This window comes from Ictidomys tridecemlineatus, chromosome 13 (genome assembly GCF_052094955.1).
Source record: "Ictidomys tridecemlineatus isolate mIctTri1 chromosome 13, mIctTri1.hap1, whole genome shotgun sequence".
Taxonomy (NCBI): Eukaryota; Metazoa; Chordata; class Mammalia; order Rodentia; family Sciuridae; genus Ictidomys; species Ictidomys tridecemlineatus.
Window position 1 is genome coordinate 30,188,809 of NC_135489.1, and position 23,350 is coordinate 30,212,158.

The 23,350-nt window shown below is 34.4% G+C and overlaps 1 protein-coding gene across 3 annotated transcripts in view; it reads right to left on the reverse strand.

Annotated features, from left to right (window-relative positions):
* The window catches only part of Pik3c3 (phosphatidylinositol 3-kinase catalytic subunit type 3), a 120,609-nt gene extending 97,638 nt beyond the window's left edge, over nt 1–22,971 (reverse strand). For 2 of the 3 annotated variants that reach the window (XM_078030101.1, XM_078030100.1), the window contains exons 1-4: nt 22,805–22,971; nt 19,060–19,248; nt 14,180–14,323; nt 4,866–4,995 (exon numbers count right to left, since the gene is read on the reverse strand). In XM_078030101.1, coding sequence (XP_077886227.1) covers nt 4,866–4,995; nt 14,180–14,323; nt 19,060–19,248; nt 22,805–22,872 — 531 coding nt within the window. In that variant the 5' untranslated portion in view covers nt 22,873–22,971. Of the gene's footprint in view, nt 1–4,865; nt 4,996–14,179; nt 14,324–19,059; nt 19,249–22,804 lie in introns of those variants that run through there. The other variant, XM_078030102.1, reaches the window with a different exon arrangement.
* Between the last annotated feature and the right edge of the window lie 379 nt (nt 22,972–23,350).

The window sequence follows — 23,350 nt, forward strand, 5'->3', positions numbered from 1 at the left end:
AACATTCACTTCATTCTGTTCCAAGTCTAAGAAATCCAAGTTGTAATAAACAAGACCTAAATTGAGCACTATTCAGTTTTGTTTCCTTTTCTCATACTCATTTTTTCTCAAAGAAAAATAGGCATATTCATAAAATTACTAGATAAGTTAATTCCATTTTAATCATTTCAAAAGAATTTAACTTCTGAAAAAATGTCACACTTGGAAAGCAGTTTCTAAAACTTCAAGTTATTCATGTTGTAGTTAGAATTCAACTTCCATAGCTGAGAAATAAATCAGAGTAAGAATATTAAGTCCAGCCTGGAGTTGAGGTTCTTTGCTTAATAATTATCTAATAACATCTTTTCACAGGCCATTTAAATAGTTAATCTTCATTTCACAGTCCTCTTGTCCCATTACCCCTAGGCAACCAAGACGGAAGCAGTCTAAAACTTAATAAACTTTCCCATATTGTAGTTTGAAAATTGTCACTAAGCTATTTATTTAGGCTCAGGGGTGCAATGCAGAGTAACTATGCTTTGCTATTATTAAGATTTATGTACACCTTTTACTCTTAAACCAAATGTCTTCTCAACAATTATATATACTCATAGTAAATTCACTGGCTGGAAAATCAAAATGTAACAAAAAATAAATCATTAAGTTCTAACCACTTAAACTTCATGTATTTAAATATTCATTTTTTACTTAAAATGGCAGTAATGTTTCTTTTGTATTAAAATGAAGAGTGGAACATACAAACTCCTCCTCATTTTAAAAGTTGCACTAAAGACAATGTCAAAAATGTTTTTACAAAGACAGTGTCAAGCTAATTTCAATGTGTAATCAGAAAAATAAGAGCAATAGAAAAAGAAAGTGTGTGCACTTATTACTGTGGCACAATTTTAAGAAAACAATTCCAAAGTATCTGGTAAACTATCAAGTTAAAATCATAATAAGTATGAAAGCACATTTTCACTGTTTTCAAGGCAAATGAACCTTCCTTTGGTTGAAGAAAAAGCTATTTCTAAGGAAGTCTGACTGAAACATTTAAGATCTAATCAAATGACAACAAAGTCTGAGAGCACAGCAATATCATTCACATTAGACAAGTACTGGAAAACACTCAAGCGTTTTGAAGAAATGACATGATCATAACACCTCCACAACTGCAAACTAATAATCATAGTTTTGTTCTCTACTAAGATAGTAAATATAAAATTCAAGGAGATAAACCATCCCAATTATTTGCCATGTTGGAACTTTTAAAATAATAGAATGTGAAGAGCTACATGAGAAATCAACCATTCTACATTTCTTTTTTTGTTTGTTTGTCTGGTACCAGGGATTGGGCCCAGGAACACTTAACCACTGAGTCATATCCCCAGCCCTTTTTATTAATTTTTTTTTTAATTCTGAGACAAGGTCTTGCTAAGTTGCTTAGGACCTCACGAAGTTGCTGAAGCTAGCTTGAAACTTGAGATTCTCTTGCCTTAGTCTCCCAAGCCACTGGAATGATAGGTGTACATGGTCAACCATTCTAAACTTATGATTTTATAATCTCAGAAACCATCTTCCCTGGGTTGGTAGGATAGCCAAAACTCTGACTCATAACACCATATTTCTTCCATGTAAATTGATGTTTAGTGTTCAAGCTTCCAGCATCATCAAACCTAAGTGTGTTAGTCAGCTTTGCATCACCGTGACCAAAAATACCTGAAAAGAACAACTTAGAGGAGAGAAAATGTATTTGGCTTACAGCTCAGAGGTTTAGTTCAGGGCTGGCTTACTCCACTGCTGTGGGCCCAAGGTGAGGAAACACATCATGGTGGAAGCACTGCTATATTCATGGAAGCTAGGAAGCAGGAAGAGAGGAAAGAGGCCCAAGGAAGATGAAATCTTCAGGACATGCCCCTAGTGGCTTTTCTCCTTTAGCCATGCCTCTATAGTTACCACCCAGTCAGCCCACTCAAACCAGGATGAATTTATTAGGTTACAGCTCTCAGAATCTGATTACTTTACCTTTGAATATATCTGTATTAACACAGGAAATTTGGGGGGACACTTTCTATCTAAACCATAACACTAAGACATTGTTTTTAAACACAGTTCTTCAATAGCAGCAGGGATATAAAAGGTGCTAAAAACCTCAAAAGCACGACCAGCTGTTGTATTGAGAAAAATGGAATATATTAGCCCAAAGCACCAAGAAATAAAGAGTTTTCTTCAAAGAACGAGCAATTCCTTAACAATGCTAAAAACAGGATCCATTTTTTTTTTCCCTTAAGTAATTACAGCTTGGATGGTTTCTATTTAGCCTTTGGGAAACATAAGTTAATACTAACACAAGCTGTCAGCACTTGGTAAGCTCTAAAGTCTCCACTCCATTCAGAAGTTTATCTTTTACAGCACAATCTACTAAGGAACAAAGGGGAGAAAAGTGCTAGGCTTCAGTTACCATCAATAAAACTATAAAAAGCTTCTTTTCATTAAATTTTATAGACATTATAAAGATTTACACACTAATAAAGACTTATCTGAAAATGGATAAACCATTCTGGGCAAAACAGGTAGTACATGAATTTCAATAAATATCTCTTGAAAAAGTGGAGCCCAACTTGATAAACTCAAAAAGATTTTGATGATTATTGGTAACAATTAATAAAAACATTAAGAAGGGGGATGGGGTTGTGGCCAGCAGTAGAGAGCTCGACTAGCATGTGCGAGGACCTGGGTTCGATCCTCAGCACCACATAAGAATAAATAAGTAAATAAAATAAAGTTATTTGTCCAACTATAACTAAAAAATAAAATATTTAAAAAAATTAAGAAGGCCTCTTCCCATTACCTCATTTAGCTCTATTTATGCTCAGTGATCATTTGTAGAGTTGCTAATGTGTACAGGTAACTAAAAGCATAAATATGAACCAATACATCGCTTAAGGGTTACTACTTCAATCATGAACACATGGACACATACTTGATAATGATCAATTAAGTCTCACCTTTTTTCTACTATAAAATTCAGAAGGTAAAAATGAGAAATATCTAACATAATGGTATATTAGAAAACCAGAAGTCTAACTTGAACAAATTCAGATGATTATACTGCATATACTAATGTCTGGAAAATGTCAGTTATAAAAAATAAATTTTGAGCCTTCCATCAAATATAATTAGGAAAAAAAATTAGGAACATATGAACAAAAGTGCAAATAATTTGAAATAATAAATAAAGTGGATAAATTGCATTATATACAGCTTTCTATATTTGAATCTTCCCATTACTACTCAAATTTAGAATTTCATACATACTATAAATCATAATGTAGCCTGCAAAAAGAAAATTAAAGACCTTCTGTTTCTTCAATATAGTCCATGTTGCTCTACATTTAAGATTTAACCTTTTCCACTTTTTAATGACCAACAAATGATCTGAACCTAGTAAAATGTCTATTAACTACTCCAGGTTTGTAAAAGTTACAAATATTAGCTCATATAAAAGTTCATTGATAAAATAAACACTTAAAAGAGAAAGTATACACAAAAAGCTTATGAACTTTCCTATATGTTATGTAAAATGTAAACAAGATCTAAAGTAAGTAACTGAAGTGAATATTAAATTTTATTTATTTAAACATAGAGAAAGGAGGTTGACAATAGTATACTCATCAATATACTTATTAGGTTGCAAAACATTTCACATTTTCTTAAAACAATAATATACCAAATGGACATCATAACAAAAAATTTTGTTAAAGAAAAAAGCCAAGCCTAAGCAAGTATTCCTCATAATCATGACGATTAGATTATTATTAGGAGAAGCAATAGGATGTTAATAGTTGACATCAAAACTTTCTCCAGACATTAGTTATTCTTGCTAATTAAATTCAAAGAAAAAAAAATACATGTAAAAATTAAAAGAAAGTCTTAACAAGATTGGTAAAAAGATCTTTTTTTTTTTTTTTTTTTTTTTTTGGGATACCAGGTATTGAACTCGGGGGCACTCAACCACGAAGCAACATTCCCCAGTCTTATTTTGTATTTTATTTAAAGACGGGATCTCATTGAGTTGCTTACTGCCTCACTTTTGCTGAGGCTGGCTTTGAACTAAAAATCCTCATGCCTCAGCCTCTAGAGCCCCTGGGATTACAGGCATATGCCACTACACCAAAGTAGTAAAAGGACCTTTAAATAGAATCTAACACAGTGCTTTGTAAAAGGGGATTTACAAAAAAAAAAAAAAAAAAATTACTTTATTAAACAGAACTGAGTCTAATTTTGCACATTAAAACTGTCTTGAAAGAAAAAAATCTTAACTCAATCCACTTACAAAAAGGATGGATGATGCCCTTTTAAATTAGCTAGCTATATAACCTGTCTTCATTTCCCAAAATCCTAAGTATCACAAATATTTAAAACTTTCATCTTTAAAGCTATGTCACTGGAAAAAGTAGGGAGTCATTTAAAATAGCAAAAGAATCACATTTTCAAATCTGGTAAGAGTTCAGACAAAAGGCCACATAATGTATGATTCCATTTATAGGCAATGTCCAGAATAGGCAAGACGGATGAAAACAGAAAGTAGATTAGCAGTTGTCAGCACCCACAGGGAGAAGCAAATGAAGAGTGATTGCTAAAGAATACATGGTTTCTTTTAGGTGATTAAAATGTTCCAAAATTATACAGCAATGATGATTACACAACTCAATGAACTGCACACTTCTCAATAGTAAATTTTATGGTATGTGAATTATCTCAATAAAAATATTACTAAAAAGTTTAAATAAAAGCATATAATAATTCATCATAATTCATGATGTCATGATATACTATAACAGACATCATTCAGAGTACTTCACTGTTTCAAAAATCTTTTTTTATACCTTGGCAAGACGGCTCATCTGATCTTCTGAGAGAGTACTGCTTGTTCTGCCAGGAGTTTTTGTGGGTTCTGATCCATCCGCTTCTACATTAGGCCATACTTTCAAGTCATGCATCCCTTGGCGAAACATGCTAGTGAAAAAGATAGCATTCCAGATAGAAGTAAATTAATGCAGTTAATTACAAGAAATTTTACATTCCTAAAAACAAAGAAAATTCTATGCAAAGACATGCATGCCTTTATTGCCAAGCTTTAAGCCCCCAGTGGGTTGGATAGCAATGCACCAAGCAACTAAAATCCATGTAACATTCTTTTCTCCTCCAAGCAATCAGAACTATTACAGAAAAATCTACAGGCAAAGTGGAAGGAGAAAAGGAAGGAAGCATGCATGCTTCATCACTTCAATGAAGCTCTTAGAAACAAGAGACCAGATTTCTACCCAAAAGAGAAAAATATTACATTGACAATGACTGAAATAAAAATTTGTAAAGCATAACTGTGTTCTGCCAGTAATAATTTAGCATGCCTGCATGTGAATCCCAGTTATGCCATCTACGACATGAGTGTCCTTTGATAAGTTAAAATAACTTCACAGTAACTTCAGATTTTCTCATGTGTAATATGGGACTGATAAAAAATACTATATCTCACAGGGTTGTTGTAAAACTTTTTAAAAATCATTATTAGCAAAAAGTATCTAGAATAGCGACTGGCACATAGTAAGTACTCCATAAAGGTTAGCTACTATAATCCTCTTCGTTGTACAGGATGATTTTCCTCCTGTCTTCTTTTCCATAAGAGGGGCATTCTTAAAAATTTAGAAAAAGAAAAAAGAGGGACATTCTAAAGGAAATACTATAGTAAGTTCATGGAAAAAAAAAAACTTTCCAATGTTTATAATTAGAAATTTAGTATATAGTCATGACTCAGCTAAGTCTGGTTATCCTGATTTAAAGTGAAAGAACACATGCCCTCTCATCAAGTTTCCCTCAAAAAGCTATTATGAAAACCTAAAGCAAAGGTGCATCAACTCATGAAGAGCTTTAGACAATAATGTGTTTTAATTATGCTACTGTCAAAAGTTTCTAAGTTTGTTTCTCATGAGGGGTTAAAGATGGCCATGAGTTAAGTGTGCTCTCTTTTTATGAGTGTTTTTGATCAAGGTCTTTAAAATATAAAGTCTACTCAAACAGCATCTTCACCAAAACTGAAAAAACAAATTGACAACTCCAAAGGAAAGAAAAACTAGGAATTTGTATAAGAGAACAGGAAATCTAAAGCATTTTACAATTACACATTTAGTAATTTTTTGAAGAATAAAATATTCTGATTCTTTTTCAGTCTTCAAAAAAAATTGTCTACTTAATCCCAGCAGCTTGAGAGGCTGAGGCTGGAGGATCTTGAGTTCAAAGCCAGCTTCATCAACATGGTGAGGCCCTAAGCAACTCAGTGGACCCTGTCTCTAAATAAAATACAAAAAAATGGGATGGGGACATGGCCCAGTGGTTAAGTGCCCAATACTCAGTCCAAAAAAAAAAAAAAAAAAAAGTCTACTTAAAAAATCTTACATAATTTTTTACCATTAATATGTTCTGACTAATGATAATAATACGCTTCATAGAATTTTTATAATATGTATTATAATATGCATAGTGATGATACCATAAACATTTAGATTGGGAACTATAAAAAAGATAGTCAGGCTTGGTGGCACTTGCCTATAATACCAGAGATTTGGGAGATTGAAGCTAGTGGATCACAAGTTTAAGGCCACCCTTGGCAACTTAGTAAGACCCTGTCTCAAAATAAAAAATTGAAAATTAAAAGTGGCTGGGGGGATAGTTCAGCAGTAGAGTGCCCCCGGTTTCAATCCCTAATACTGCAAATAAATAAATAAATAAACTTAAGAAAAAAAAAAAAGCTACAAGTCTATGATTACAAGAAGATTAATGACCATATCTGTTAAAAAGGTTTCTCAAATTGGCAATAAAATTGCTAGTTCTAAGCAACTATATTTTTTTTACATCTTACCTTAAAGGCCCAATTAAAAATGTACTGCCTAGTTGTGGAGAATCTCCCAATATTTATTTAGGTCAAACATTTAAAAAATTATTACAAAAAAGTATATAAACATCTTTATTTATAAAGTTAATTTTCTTTCTCTTTTAACTGAGATAAACATTCAACATAAGCAGATCTTCTTAACAGCAAGCTCTAAGGAACTGGGTACAGCTGAGGTAACAATACACTTTAAATGAATATTCTTAAATATCATCAGAAGTAGCCAACGGCCTCCCTTCCTTTTCCCCATCAGCCAGTGAAAATTTGGTTGAACTGAACTAAATCAAAAACAAGCATATTTGGCAGGAAGTCAGTTTACTAAATAACTGAGGTGCCTTAAGGAAAGGGATGTAGAAGGTAGGGGGAAATCAAGTGACTTAAATGATCAAGTGAGCATATTACTTTGTTTTGACATTAATGGAACCTTGCAGAGTTATACAGCCTCCAGGTGGCAAGACAGAAGATACTCAGAGCATGATGTCCACTTGGGAAATTAAGCCAAATAGACAAGTCAATAGACAGCACAGCAGGCCCTCTCTCAACTCCAGCACAGGCCCCAGCAACAGCTACTGCTGCTGTTCCAGCCTGGAGTGCCAAGCCACTACAGCACTAACTGCCTTGACTTCAGAATTCACATTTGGAAAAAACATCTGCAAGAGAAATCTGCAGCTTGCTTATTGTTCTTTGCCAATTCAGCCTAATGATCGATCCATTCTTAAGCTACTTAGAAATCTCACAGGCTAGACGTTCAAATTAAGAACAATAAGCTACTGTAGACTTAGGCTAAAGAATCAGTCTTTCAATAATTCATTAGACCTCTCCAAGAAGTTCTGGTTCATGCTGACTCAAGTATACAAAGCAGATAGTAGCAAATAGTAAGAGTTGGTAGACACAAGATTAGCAATACTATAGCATTATTTTAGATACTTTGAGGACCACTTTTCCAAGCTATTATGTGTGTGCTAAAATCTTTAAGGAAAAAAGGTGAAGGGCAAATAGTGTTATTACACTGCATAAGAAACATCTGAGGAAGTTGTGATGGTATCATTTTTTTTTCAGCCATGAGAACAGTGCCAGCACAAGATATGACGTGTGTGTGTGTGTGTGTGTGTGTGTGTGTGTGTGTGTGTGTTAATGGGAATTAAATCAAGGGCACTCTACCACTGAGCTACACCCCCAACACTTATTTGTTATTTTGAAACAGGGTCTTGCTAAATTGCCTGTGTGGGCCTCAAATTTGCACTCCTCTTGTCTCCAGCCTCCAGCATCATGCTCAACCATATAACATGACTTCTGATGAAAGGTTGAGAAAATTAGCCCAGGCTTCCTACTGAGACCACTCAGAAGACTCATGTTATTTTATCTCCCTGGGTGTCAGCTGTGCCATGCAGAGAAGCAGCTGTGGCCCAGCAGGACAAGTAGATGTCTGTACACTACTGAAGTATTCGAAACATTGAGAAGATCATATTCTTCCACAATTCAAACTTGTACCAGAAGTAATAGGCCTGCCACGTGACACCTGGTTCTTCTCTACTACAACCACACTCACCTCCAGAGTAAAGCCCCAGGACACAGGGAAGAAGGAATTGTCTTTCTTATATAGGGTTCCTTAGAATTCCTTCTTCTGAAGGTTAGGTCAATATAAGTGCCAGCCCAGTGGAGAACAGGAGCTGGCGATCTAGCATGTCTCTACTCCTTCCTTACTGCTCAAGGTATCCAAAAAGACCTAGATTAAAATCTAATATTATCATTTGAATAACTGACCTACAACCATATATTAGTTGGTTGGATTAATAAAGAAAATGTTGACATAAAATCTCATCTTTACCTCAAATAACTGTGAAATGAATATTCTCTTACATCTGACTAGGCACAAATAGAATCATTCTAACAAAGGAACTTCTTTCTTTGCAGGTATTCCATGCATATTTTGCAAATCAAATATATTAACACTATTTTTTTAAGATCAATTTATTTTATTTTTATGTGGTGCTGAGGATCGAACTCAGTCCCTTTCGCGTGCTAGGCAAGCACTCTACCGCTGAGCCACAGCTCCAGCCCTATTATTATTTTAATATCATTTGTTTTCTTTAGGTTTTTTGCTTCAATTTCTAAAATTTAATAACTTAGTTATTCTCATAGTATTTTACTAATACCACATAGCAAGAATATCAAGTTCTCCCTTTAATATAAATGGAAGTAAAAAAAATAAGCTATGTTAAATAATACTATCAAGTAGAGAAGAGTATACTTAGTACAGAGATTAGACTGACATTCTTAAAGTGATGAGGAAATGGCTCAAGTTTGAGAAACCAGGTCTAAGTAAAATGATTACACATAATCAATATGGCTCTCTAACACATTTCCCTTATATCTGAGATCTGGTGTGTTCAGGACATGGAAGAACAGCATGAACTGTTTTTAAGGTAGAGTTAAGAGAAAACTGATGGCTTTCCAAGATTCAAAGTCTTATCTTAGTTAATGACACCCCCCCAAAAAAAATCCAATAAATTTAAGTTCCAATTACTGCTACTACCTTTATAAAAATCTTTGGGGTTCAAGAACCTTTTTAAGCAAAATAAGTACTATTGATCTGTCATTCAGGCACATTTCCAGCTTGATTTGGATGGGATGTAATGGACATTTTACTCTCCTGAGATATGCATAGAATTACAAATGAAGAGGGAAGGAGTAAATGAAAAAGAAGGAAAAGAACTGTATGTATAAGTTGTACAAATAGACTACTAAGACAAAGAAAAACAGTGTTTCTCAAAATGTGGTCCACAACCTACCATTCACAGAACCTCTTGGGACCTCAGACTTATTGAACTAGTGAGACTGAAGAAGGCACTTCTCTAGTAAGCTTTCAAGATGATTCTTGTATATAGATTGACTACTACTGATAAAATGTACATTTCAAAAACTTGCCAAAAGACAAATGTAATAGTGTATGTCAACCTGAGAAATCATTTATTTAGCTTCAGGCAGGTCATTTTGTTGCACTTCTGTAATTTAGCCAGAAAATCTCCTTGAAATTAGATCCTAAGTTCATGTAAAATGTACACAAGTGTTAGAATAGGGGTTTTTATGACAACCCTCCAGCAGACATTCCAGAGGGTAAATCACTTGTAAAGAACTCAGAAAGAAAAAACTAGAGGTCTGCTATTTCTCAAAATCATTTAGCCACTAAGACTAATAAAGTGTTTTACATTTTTTTCTCTCTGTGGCAAACAAACCCTTCCGAGTAGAGAAAAATAAAAAGGAGTAATCACTCCAGAAAAACAACAACACTAATTTAATAATACGTCCATTTTGCTGTAACATACAATATTATTAAAAATACATTTAAAAACCAGAAGTTGCAATGATTCTAATTATGTTTCAAGTATTATTTCTGTATGGATTTCAATAACAAATATCTCTTTAACAGCTACACTGAACTAAAATACATACCCATTAATAAGCAATCAAGGTATTCTTAATGCAATTACATTTAGAAATTATTCATGAGTTGAAGCCATTCTTACACACCCTATTCCTAGACATAAAAAAATCAATATTATAAGTACATTAATTAACATAAAATTACACTAAGATTTCCAAATGAGTTTAATTTCTAAATTGAGAAAATATTAAAATTTACCTGGAAAAACAAATATGGAGACTATCCAGATATATTTTAAAAGGAAGACTAATGATGACTATCTCTATTTAATATTATATATTTTACAATATCATTACAAAGTAATGATAACTAATTTTAATGAGCCCATTATAACATTTATTAAATAATATACATATTATGTAACTTAGAATGTAGAATTATATTTATTGGACCCATTAAATCCACTTAGTAATTTAACCATCAAAAACTAAAAAATAGATACTGGTATTTAAATTTACAAACCAAGACACAGAGTGATTAAATAACTTACCCAAGGATACACAGATATTAGACACAGAAGTTAGAATCTGAAGCCAGATAATCTTTCTACAAATTATTTTTCTTACCAGTATACAATATACTATATCTCCCTGCTCTTAAGACTTCAGTGCTCTCTCTTCCATGAACTGAACAGCTTTGTCCCATTCCACCATGGTGTTCTACTTCACCTTGGGTCCTGAGCTGTGGAGTTACCTAATCATGTACTGAACCTCTGCAACCATCTACAATGGGAAAATACAATAGTAAGGTCCTCACCACTAGGTGCCATGCCCTTGAACTTCTCAGACTCCAGAATTAGCAAGACCAGTGCCCAAATTTGTTTTCAATCTCCTATCCCAAAGGAAGCAGTTGAAGAAAATTTCCCAAAGAGGTTAAGAAATTGTCAAGGTCCACAGATAAATCCAGACCCAGAGGAGGCTCCAGGATTCCCTATTACCCCAAACTACCTTCTACTACATTGAATATTGGCCACCCTCCTCCTACCAGAGCCCAATAAAATATTCCAGGCAACCATTAAAAAAAAGAAAACTTTGGTACATAATGAACTGAATTTATATATTCAATCAAAAAATAGTTTATGAACTGGGGCTAGGGATGTGGCTCAAGCGGTAGCGTGCCCCTCTGGCATGCGTGCGGCCCGGGTTCGATCCTCAGCACCACATACAAACAACGATGTTGTGTCCGCCAATAACTAAAAAATAAATATTAAAAAAATTTTCTCTCTCTCTCTCCCCCTCTATCACTCTCTCTTTAAAAAAAAATAGTTTATGAACTAAAGAGCATTGAGACAAATTATATAAACCATTTCTTTTGATTTTTTTATTTTTTAAAAGCTTATTTTTTGCACTATCTATCATTCCTTTCAGAAACACAATTTTAGATTAATCAGGTTAAAACATGAAGGAATAAAGCAGAACAGAAGACAGACAAACAAACACAAACCTTAACTTGGAAAGGACTTTCTTTTTTTGTTTGTTTGTTTGTTTTAATTTTTATTTATTTTTTTTAGTCATACATAATAGTAGAATGAATTTTGATATGTAATACATACATGGAATGTACATACATCAATCATATTGTCTATTCGATTCTGCTGCCCTTCCTATCCTCCCTACTCCTCCCCTCTGGGAAAGGACTTTCTAAAACATGAAATTCACAGATTAAAAAGAAAACTAACGTGATAAATTCAACATAGGAATTTAAGATTCATAAATAGCAATCAAATACAGAATAATTAAAAAGAATAAACCTAAGAGACAAAAACAGTAATTTACAATATAACACACAAATGACTAATTTCATGCATCTACAATGGTTCTTATACCAACACAAAAATGACAACAAAAAAAATGCAAAGATTTTTATGGTATGTGAATTATCTCTATAGAAAATGGGCAAAGGGCATAAAAAGCAACTTACATAAAACAGTCAAGAACCATCATAATATGATTGTCCCCATTTGTATTTACTGATGTACAAAATAAGAAAATGGAAAACTTTAAAATGAGTAAAAATGAAGACATCTGATAAAATAGACAATTAAAGTCCACATCAAAACTTCTTTCAGTTTCCAGGTCTGGAATAGAAAATTACTCAATGAGTCTGGACTAGCCTATATATCGAAAAACAAAGAAGCTACTAATGACCACTACTATACTATTGAAAGGACACGGGGGCTACTTGAACAGGTTACTATCGACAACTGAACACTTTAAACACTATATAGAAAGCAATGGACTAAACCAATATCCAAAATGTTTAAGATGAAAAAAGTTCATGACAAACACAAAAAGCCATCATCATCACCTTTTCAGGTTACAAGGGTAAAGCCAGGCATGGTGACACACACCTATAATCCCAGGGATCTGGAGGCTAAGGTCAGAGGATCCCAAGTTCGAAGCCAGCCTCAGCAAGTTAGTCAGGCCCTAAACAATTTAGCAAGACTCTGTTTCAAAATAAAAAACAACAAGGTCTGAAGATGTAGCTCAGCAGTAGAGCATCTCTGGGTACAATATCTAGGTTCCCCACCCCCACCCCCGCCACGTCACTCACCATAAAAAGGTTACTAGGGTACCAACTCATTATTCTTAAAATTTGTAAATGAGAAAGTAAGTTCAACCATTTGTCTATATCTTCTATATGAACCATATACCCATGTAACTAAATATGGGATGATGAACAAAGTTCTTGAGAAAAATTCCAATCTATAAAATGCAAAAAAAAAAAAAAAAAAAAACACCAGAATGATACCAATTAAAAAAAAAAAGAAAGAAAGAAAGAAAAGTGATCCATCCAAGGGAAAAAGGGATAAAGAGCTGGGGGTGTAGTTCAGTGGTAGAGCATTTGCCTAGCATGTGTGAAGCCCTGGGTTTAATCCCCAGTACTGGGAAGGGGGGGTGGGCTGTTCATTAGAACACACTTGTAATTCCAGTGGCTCAGGAGGCTGAGGTAGGACAAAGAGATAGAGGCTAGACTCAGCAACTTAGCAAGACCCTATCTCAAAATAAAAAATAAAATGGTCTGTGGATATGGCTCAGTGGTTAAATGCCACTGGGTTCAATACCTGGTACCAGATTAAAAAAACAGAGACTTTTAAGATTATGAGTTGTTGTTGCTGTTGTTTAACAATAAACTATTACTTATATTGGCTATAAGTTTTTAAAAAAATTTATCAACTTTTCTGTTACAATCATTACTATCCATAGCAAATTAATACTTAAAAATTTAAAAGCCTTTATGTCTTCTTGTCATAATTATTACAAAACAGGAAAACTCTGTAACAAAGAAGTCATAGTAAATGCCAAGTAAATGCCTAAACGCAAAGTTTTATTTCCCAATAACTTCTATTTTCTATTAGAAATCACATAACCAGTCAGGCACAGAGTCATACGCCTATAATTCCAGCAGCTTAGGAAGCTAAGGCAATAGGACAGCAAGCTCAAAGCTAACCTCAGCAACTCAGTGAGGCCCTATGAAACTTGGCAAGACTGTTTTGAAATAAACAATAAAAAGGGCTGTAGATGTGGCTCAGTGGTTATGCACCCTTGAGTTTAATCCTCGGTCCCAGAAAAAAAATAATAATAATAATCACATTACCAGTAGCTAACAGTAGAGTAATATAAATGGTTTCTAATTAACCTTTCTGTATATCATATAGGAAACACATGAAATTCTCTATCAAGGAAGATGAAATCCTATGTACCTGGTTTTCACACAGGGAAGCATTTGGCATAAATAATTTAAACCCTCCAGAAAAATGAGACAGAGAGCTAAAATATTTCTAAAGATTAATTAAATAGAATACTTACCCATATTTTCCAAAGAGTGAAACAGTTGTTCCTCCTACAGGCACTGCTTTCCCTGGTCCATACACATCCCATATGGTCAGGGCCACTTGGGCATTCCTGGGCAGGTCAGGGTATTTCACAGGCAGTTTGAGCCATTCATTCCAGCTATAGAAATAATGTTGTCATAAATACATACATACATACCTACATACATACACACACATACACACAAATCTGTATTTACAAACCATACAAATTTACAAACTTATGAACCATACAAGAAGCTTTGTACAGAGAAAAGGTTCCAAAAACTAGGTCAGTACTCCAGAAGATAAAGAGGCAGTCACCTCAATTACTTCAAGACATTTTTTTTAAATATAGATAATGATAAATAACACTGCTAAATGCATTAATCACAAAACTCAGAGGCTGGGGAGGTAGCTCAGTAGTGCAGCACTTGTCTAGTACGTGTAAAGCTCTGGGTTCAATTCCCAGTACCATAAAAGAAAACTAAGACAACACTACTAAAGTACAAAGAAAATGTTTTGAAAAGGTACAGGAAAACTTTTCAACCTGTTAGAACTTTTTTCAACTGAAATTTTCTTTAACCATTCTCTAGAACAGATTTTTACATTATGAAGATAAAATAATCAAAAGTACTCATATCCAAAGCAGTCCTAAATATAATAAAGCAACCAAAACAACCAAACCACATGTCACAGTGCAGCATCTACTACCTTTATAAAATGAAAAATTACAAGTTTGTTTTACAGATATGTAAAGTCTTATACAAGGTTTTTTTTTGTTCAAATTATTTCATTAATACCGATACCACTTAGAAATTAGTGCTTTATGCTTTCAAAGCATGTCTGTACATATTATCTCACAAAGAAAGAAATGTTTGTTCTTAATACACAACAACAGTTCTTTTTTCTTATTCATTTTTGTAAACTTTCTCCTGCATTTAAAATGGATTCATAATTTCTACTCCCTTAAGCAGCAGATAGCTTTTAAAATCTGGAAAGAATACTATACAAATTATGAAAAAAAAATACTCAGAAGACACACAAAAGTCTATTTCTCTGTTTACTCAAAATTATCCTCAAAGGAGCTTATCTTAGTTTAGGTCAAATACATTTGATTGGGTAAAAAAGGAACAGAATTTGCAAAAGCTTAAGGAACATATCACTGTCATGCACCATATAAATGTAAGAACCTCCAAGAAAGTTGGAGATAACCATCAATTTCAAGAAGAAGCAAAAAATTATTAAAATCAATTTCTTCAATAACGTTCTGAAAAAAAATAAACTGCATGCTTAAGAAAGCCATTATCTCTATAGATACACTTGAATAAATTAATGTAATTACTACCCACATGGTAGAATAGGCTAAAAAGGAAAATATTAAACAGGACAACCTTTTGCCAATAACCAAGAAGTTAACAAACTCTTGCTAAAACTAAAGAAAGCTGAACATAGTGGTCCAGTCTGTAATCCCAGTAACCTGGCAATTTAGGAGACTGAGGAAGGAGAATTGCAAGTTTAGGACCAGACTCAGCAACAAAGGGAAACCCATCTCAAAAATAAAAAATAGAAAGGCCTGGGGATGTAGCTCAATGGTGAAGCATCCCTGGATTCAATCACCAGAATGAGTAAAAGAAAGAAATTAAAAAGAAAAACCAGTGAATATTCAAAATGAACTATGAAATGTCTCACCTCTATGTTTGACATTTAATTTCTAGAAGACAATACCTAAGACCAAATGATCATTCATCTCAAACTCTGGCTATTTTCCTGGCCCCCAAAATCTCTATAAATCAAAGTAACTGCACTTTAATCTGTTTGACATATTTAGTTTCTGCACAATAGTACTTTTGAAGAAAATGGGCCTATAGTTGAAAAGTTTGAAAACTGCTCTAAATATTCTACAAAGTATGAAAAGATCTAGTCAGATACCAAAAAGCTATTTTAAACACCATTTTGTTCTCTTCTTTCCCATGTCATTCCTTTCTTAATTCTTAATCCTTCTCAACATCATAAAACCTAAATCTGGATGTTGCAATCCTCACAGTGGACCTTCACACCACTGTGTCACTCTCTAGTCTGATTAATAAATTTCTAAACCTAATTTTGTACTTTTTAAATTAAATTAGGTTGTTATTATATGTCTTCCTAAAGCCACTGAAAGTCTTATATGGGACAAGGTAGAATATAAATATTTTTAAAAATTTAAAACACCTGATTACAGATAATACACAAAAAATTTAGCTTGCAATTTATAGATAAAAGTGAGAATTTACCTTAAGTATAATTAAAGAAAGAACAGGTTTCCTTCACTATGGGATCTCTTAACATCTGGGATCTCATATTACCTCAAAATATTATATGAACTATGGAAATGAAAAAGTTCAGATGGCAAAAGATCCTTTTATGGCCTATTTTTTTTCATACAATATTTCTTTTATAAAAGTTTGTATAAAGTATGATAGCTAGGCAAAGTTTTTGCCTCCATTCACTTTAACAGGGCAATTCTTTTTTGATATTGGTAATAAACTCAATTTTCAAATATTAATGAGCAATTTATATAAAATCTGCAATGTTTTCCCTTAATCTCCAAGTTTTTTAAAAGCCTATCTTCATGTTATGTACCCAATAAAAAGTAATTTTCTCAATCTATTTTCTGTACAGTTATCTTATACCTTTTAATTTCAAAAGGCCATTTATGATTCATCTCAGACATCTTATTTTACTAAGTAATTTCACTATTTAAAAAAATATAAGTAAAGATGGGCTGGGGTTCTGGATCAGTGGGACAGCACTCGCCTTGTAAGTGTGAGGCACTGGGTTTGATTGTCAGCACCACATAAAAATAAATAAAATAAAGGTACTGTGTCCATCTACAACTAAAACAAAACAAATGTATACAAATGGAATATATATATATACCATTTACCCAACTACTCTTTCAATAAACGTTTAATGTAGTAGGCATGGAAGCCCGGAAGTGGAAGACAAATATATAAAACAAAAATAAAGATATTGTGTTCATAAAAAAAAAAAAATGTTAAAAAGAAAAATTGGATTCACCATAGTAGTTGAACTTCTAGATATAAATTCATTCTACATTAAGGAATTGTGGTTCATTGTTCTATGTGTAATGATGGTACTGTAGTAATATTTTTAAAAAGATGTAAGCCAGGAGCAGTGGTGCATGTCTATCATCCCCAGCAACTTGAGAGGCCAAAACAGAAGGAGGGCAAGTTCAAGGCCAGCCTCAGCAACTTAGTGAAGCTCTACGCAATTTAGGAAGACCATGTCTCAAAATAAAAAATAAAAAGGAACTGGAGATGTGGCTGAGTGATTAAGCACCTCTGGGTTCAATTCCCAGTACCAAAAAAAAAAAAAAAGATAGGATGATGTTTGGAATTTCTGTCAAAATAATGATAGAAATACAAGATTTTTTTATGAGTTGATGCTGAGGGCCATTGCCAAGTAGGAATGACGCATCGAAATCCTTGCCAGCGTACCCCATGTTAAATGGACTTGCCTTGGAAATTTGCTATGACCTTGCATGTGTGTTTGAGAAAGGTGACCCTGCTCAATGACCAGGGTGGATCCAGGATTAGGGTGTATCCTACAGGTTTGAGGAAGTATCCTTGGGTTTAGGGCGTTCCCGGTTTAAGACAATAGGAGTTTTAGGGAAGTTGGAGGTTGAAGATTATTGCTGTTGGGAGTAGGGCATGCCTGCTGCCTGAGTTCCTGCTGAGTTCTCGCAAAGTATTTAGGACGTGAATTGTGCGGGAGATTGAGATTGCCCCTGAACCTATGTGGAGGCCGGTGTGAGTTCGGGAATAAAGAATTGCTGTTTGAATCTACAAGTGTGTGGTGGCTCGTGATCTTGTGCCAAGCCGAGACATTGGCATTTGGCAAGTTAGGAATTAGTAATTTGATGATGGGGATTAGAAATTCATTGTAGTATTCTCTACTTTTGAAAACAGTTGAAATTCTCTGAATAAAAGTATTAAATACACATAATATTTATATACCTACACACACACACACACACACACACACACACAACCTATTTATCTGAAACAACCAGAATCCATAATAAAAATCTTATCTAAACAGATGAGTAACAGACTTCCTTCTAAGATCTGACCTCCAAACAGCAAGCTGAATAGTTCAGACTACCTAGAAATGTTTATGTGTTCAAGGAAGAGGAACGATGAAGAGAATTTAAAGACACTACAGATATAGAAGTTCTGTTTGGTTCATGTTAAAATTCAATGCAGTGCTCCTCAAAAGTGTCAATATATTTAATACAAAAATAAATTCACTCACACTTCAGTTGCAATTATAGTACTTAACATATATTTTTCTGGGTATATTGCTGACTTAAACTTTCTAATCAATATATCTATATATACAATTAAGAAATCCCTGCACTAGGTATAATGGCACACACCTCAAATCCCAGCTCTTCAGGAGACTGAGGCAGCCACAGTTCAAGTTTCAGACCAGCCTCAGCAACTTAGCAAAATCCTGAGTCCAAAAAAAGAAAAGTAAAAATAGCTGAGAATGGTGAGGCTGGGGTTGTGGCTCAGTGGTGGAGCGCTTGCCTCGCACATGTGAGTCACTGGTTTCGATCCTCAGTACCACATAAAATAAAGGTACTTATTGTGTCCATCTACAACTAAAAAAAAAAAAAAATGTATTAAAAAAAAAAAAAGACTGAGAATGTTCAATTCTCAGTACTGGGAGGGTAGGGAAGGAAGCTCTGTAATTCCTATTAAATTGTTCCCACTTGCATCATGCATCACCTAGAAAGGAAGGAGACAACAGTCTGTAATCTACCCTATGCCAAAACAAACAAAAAATAAAAATAAAAACACAACTTACTTCCATCTTGTACTAAATGCCTTGTAAGATGTTCTCACTGGCAAGGCCAGAGGCTTCCCTTCTGCAAAAACTTGACAAGTAACATAAAGATCAGAGCATGTCTCCTGGTACAGCCCCGAAAATTTTAACATCGGATCTTCTAGGACAGCTTTATAACTCTTTTGTTCTCTCTTCCCTTCCAAGCTTCCTCTGAAAACACAAGAACAAAAATGTTATTGACATACATTTTTCAAGCATGTATACAAATGTACAAGAAATACTAAGAAAAGCTTATGCCTGTCAAACTAATCTTATACTACTAATAAACATTTTCGTGGTTGATACATTAAAGATACTGTAACATATGATAAAGTTTTCTGAAAATCATAATATGTCCAAGATTATTCTATCTTCATCAACATATTTCTCAATTTTAGTCTTTTTCATCTCAAACCCTGAAACCAACTCTTGCCTTAGTTTCATTTTATTCAAGTTGACCACTTATGCAACTACTCTTTCAATAAACATTTAATGTAGTAGGCATGGAAGCCCAAAATAAACAATATAGTGTTACAAGCAAATGTTATGCCATAGCTTCTAGGATAAAAATTTATTTTTACTGGATATTCTCTTTTATATTTTATTTTTTATGATACTTATTATCTGATCACTTCTTAAAATTAAAATATATAGTGTTATAAGTCATAAAAGCTATGCACAGGATATTACTAAATAGAAAGAAGCATTTCTTAGACATCAAGTTTATATCAGATACTGTCCAAGCATTTTTTATAATATTTCTTAATTATTCTCACCCATATTCTTATTTTGTAAATGAGAAAACTGAGACTATGAGAACAAACATATTGTCTAAGGTAACAAGGTAAGCAACAGAGAACAAAAACTAGGGCAAGGAGGCCAAAGCCAATATTCTTCCCTTCCCAGGAAGATAAATAAAGCCTCAAAAACACCTAACCTGGTTTTGGGGCATGGATCTAGGATCTCACATAGATGCCTGAAATAAACCTAAACAACACACAAGAAAGGGGAGGGTAAGAGATAGGAAGTCATTTCAAAGAAAAAGAACAGTATATAGTTGGTCTCTCATGGGATATCCTGTACCACTTTAGAACTCTGCCATGAATCCCAGGAATGCTCTCCCCAGATGAAGTACCTCACTCAGCCTTAGAATTTCTGTCATGAGCTTTGTAATGTTTTGAACAACCAATAAAAAATAAATAAATAAATATATGGATTAATAATCAATAGAAAAAAAAAGAATTTCCAGTTGGTACAAATGGCAATGGGCAGAGTTTCAACTCTATGAAAAATTTCACATCAAAATACATCTGTGTGGGGCTGGGATTGTGACTCAGTGGTAGAGTGATCATCTAGTATGTGCAAGGCCCTGGGTTCGATCCTCAGCATCACACAAAAATAAACAAAATAAAGGTATTGTGTCCAACTACTTCTAAAAAATAAATATTTAAAAAAATACATCTGTGTGGAAGGGTAATCTCCATTTATTCAACTGTTTCTGGTCTCAGTTATAAAATAATCACCTCTAGGAATGCTTTTACCACTACTACCATTGTCATCATCCTAAGAGACACAGATTTTACTATGTGCCACTATTTAACCAGAATATTCTTTGTAATATCAGATGTAAACAACCCTATGATGTTGAACTTTGGTATGTCTTGTATTTGTCCCCTGTGTTACTCCTGTCAGAGAGCACATTATCACATTTAATAAAAATTACCTGCTTATTGTTAAAAACAAGAAACAAACAACAACACATACAAAAGCAAATGCAAACAGGCAATATGTTATGTGGCAAAAATGCCAAATTGTTTAGTACAGGTAAATGCAAAAGATAAAACTGAATGAAATATAGGAGCTAGATAGTGAACAGAAGTAGTCATCAAATTCACAAAATAAACATTTAAGAACTGGTAAGCTAGGTGTGGTGGCTCAAAATAATCCCAGCCAAGCAGGAGGCTGAAGCAGGAGAGAATCAAAAGTTGAAAGCCAGCCTCAGCAACTTAGTGAGGTCCCAAGCAACTTAATGAGACCTTGTTTCAAAAAAAATAAAAAAATAAAAAGGGCTGGGGATATGCTTCAGTGATTAAGAACCCCTAGGTTCAATCTCCAGTTTAATATTTTTTTAAAGAAAAAAAAAACCTGTTAACTTAAGTGAGAAAATAACATGATCAGACTGTATTTACACTTTTGGCATTAACATAAAAACATACAAACCAGAGGAGCAAGACTGAAATTGAGGAAATTCAGAAGACCTGGTATTAAAATACAAAGAAAATTAGTATCCTACTACTGGAGCAGTGAGACAGAAAAAGGAGAATCGAACAAAGAAGTTTAGCAGTCAGATTCAAAATATCTTGCTGAATTACACAACAGAAACTGTGAGAAAGGGGTATCATTAATACTCAGTTGCCTGTCTTAACAAATTTCAATCATGCTAACAATCACCAAATAGAAAACACAGGAAGATTACAGCTAAGACAGGTAAGCTAATGATGAACTCAGGTTTGGACAAGTTTTCTTTACAATAATTTTGGATAACTGAAGTAACCATATTCTAAGGGCCCTAAGAAAATATATTTATCACATGATTCAGCCCTTTGACAAATATGTACCTGATAATACTGATTAAAAATACACAATGTCAGGCATGGTTGCTCACACCTGTTAACCCCAGCAGCCCAGGAGGCTGAGGCATGAAAATCAAAAATTTGATTTCCCTCAGCAACTTAGGGAGGCCCTGAGAAATTTAAAAATTTTCAAAATAAAAAAGGATGGGAATGTAGCTCCCTGGGTTCAATCCCCAGTAGCTCCGCCCAAAAAAAATTGCCCACAATAAATGTTTACTGATTATGAATTATACTGCAATTAATAATCTATAATAGCTTTAACAATAGCTCTACACATCTACCTTTTAAGGACATAATTTCCAACTCTATTCCTTATTATTGTATCAAATCCATTATTTGAAATAAAACACAGTACCCCAGGGTTTTTCCTGCAAGATGTTTTCTCATATATCTTCATGGACCCTTTGCAACTGGCACCCTCATCTGAGACCTTCTCACAACAACTCTGCCTTAACAACGTCAGATTGCCCAAAGATTCAATCTATGCTTCTATCAACTCTAGTGCTGTTAATATGGCACACATGAGCTCATATTATTGACAACCATCACATCTAACGTGTCTATCTCTTCATAATTTCTGCGGTCTCTATTCTACCCTCCAAGCCTTCTGTTTGTTGATGTTGCTGTTGCTGTTTTGGGGAGTCTTGGGGATCAAACCCAAGGCCTCATGCACGCAGGGAAACCTTTCTAACATTGGGCCACATCTCCAACCTTAAACCCTACTCTATAAAGATATTCCTCTTGTTTATGGCGGAAAGATTACTTTACACCTTGGGTTGTCCATGTGTAAAATGAGAAAGTAATAACTCTTTAAAAAGTTGAAAAGCAAAATGCTTTTAAGACTGAAAACGCTGTGGAAGTTAGAGCTTGTCCCTATCTCTCAATCTATTACAGAAGCCAAGTCCTCAAACTTTCTCCCACACAGCCCCTCACAATCTGCTCTCCTCCACTTCTTTGGCCACAGTTCGCAGGGATGTCCCCAATCCTGGTCTTCAGAAAGTCACCATCTTCTCCCCGTCCCACGTCTCTTACAGGTCTCTGCCTACCCGTCCCTACACCCTAGCAATCCTACTCCTGTTCCCGGGTTCTCTTACATCTTAAGCTGCACGTTGATGTCTAGGTCACAACTGTAGATGTAGTGGAACTTCTCGGCTTCGCCCATGATAACCTCAGTAAAAGCAGAATCCGCAGCGAGAAGCTAAGCACAGGAAAGACGCCAGAATTGAACCACTAGAGCTTGACAACACAGGTGCTTCCGGTTCCGCCCTCCCTTCTCACGCTACCAATCACTGCCCGGAGCGCATACTAACGCGCCGGAACTTCCCTCCCAAACGTTGCGTCTGCGCGTGTGCAAACCATCGCTCGCCATCTTGCTTAAGGGTAAATAGAATGCTGGAAACACAACCTATCTGGTTACATTCCAGTCTTCCTGCCTTTACAAGACTTTTTCCTTTTTTAAAGAGACAGAATCCATTTGAGTTTGCACAGTACCTAGAAACACTCTGAAGGAAATTTGATTCCGGACAACTTTCATTGATCGCCTATCAAACAGGCAACGACCGCAAAAATTAGAACTTTTTTTAAGTTTAAATTACTGTGGCCTTTCCAAAAATGGTAGATTTCACCACTGTTGTCCAATT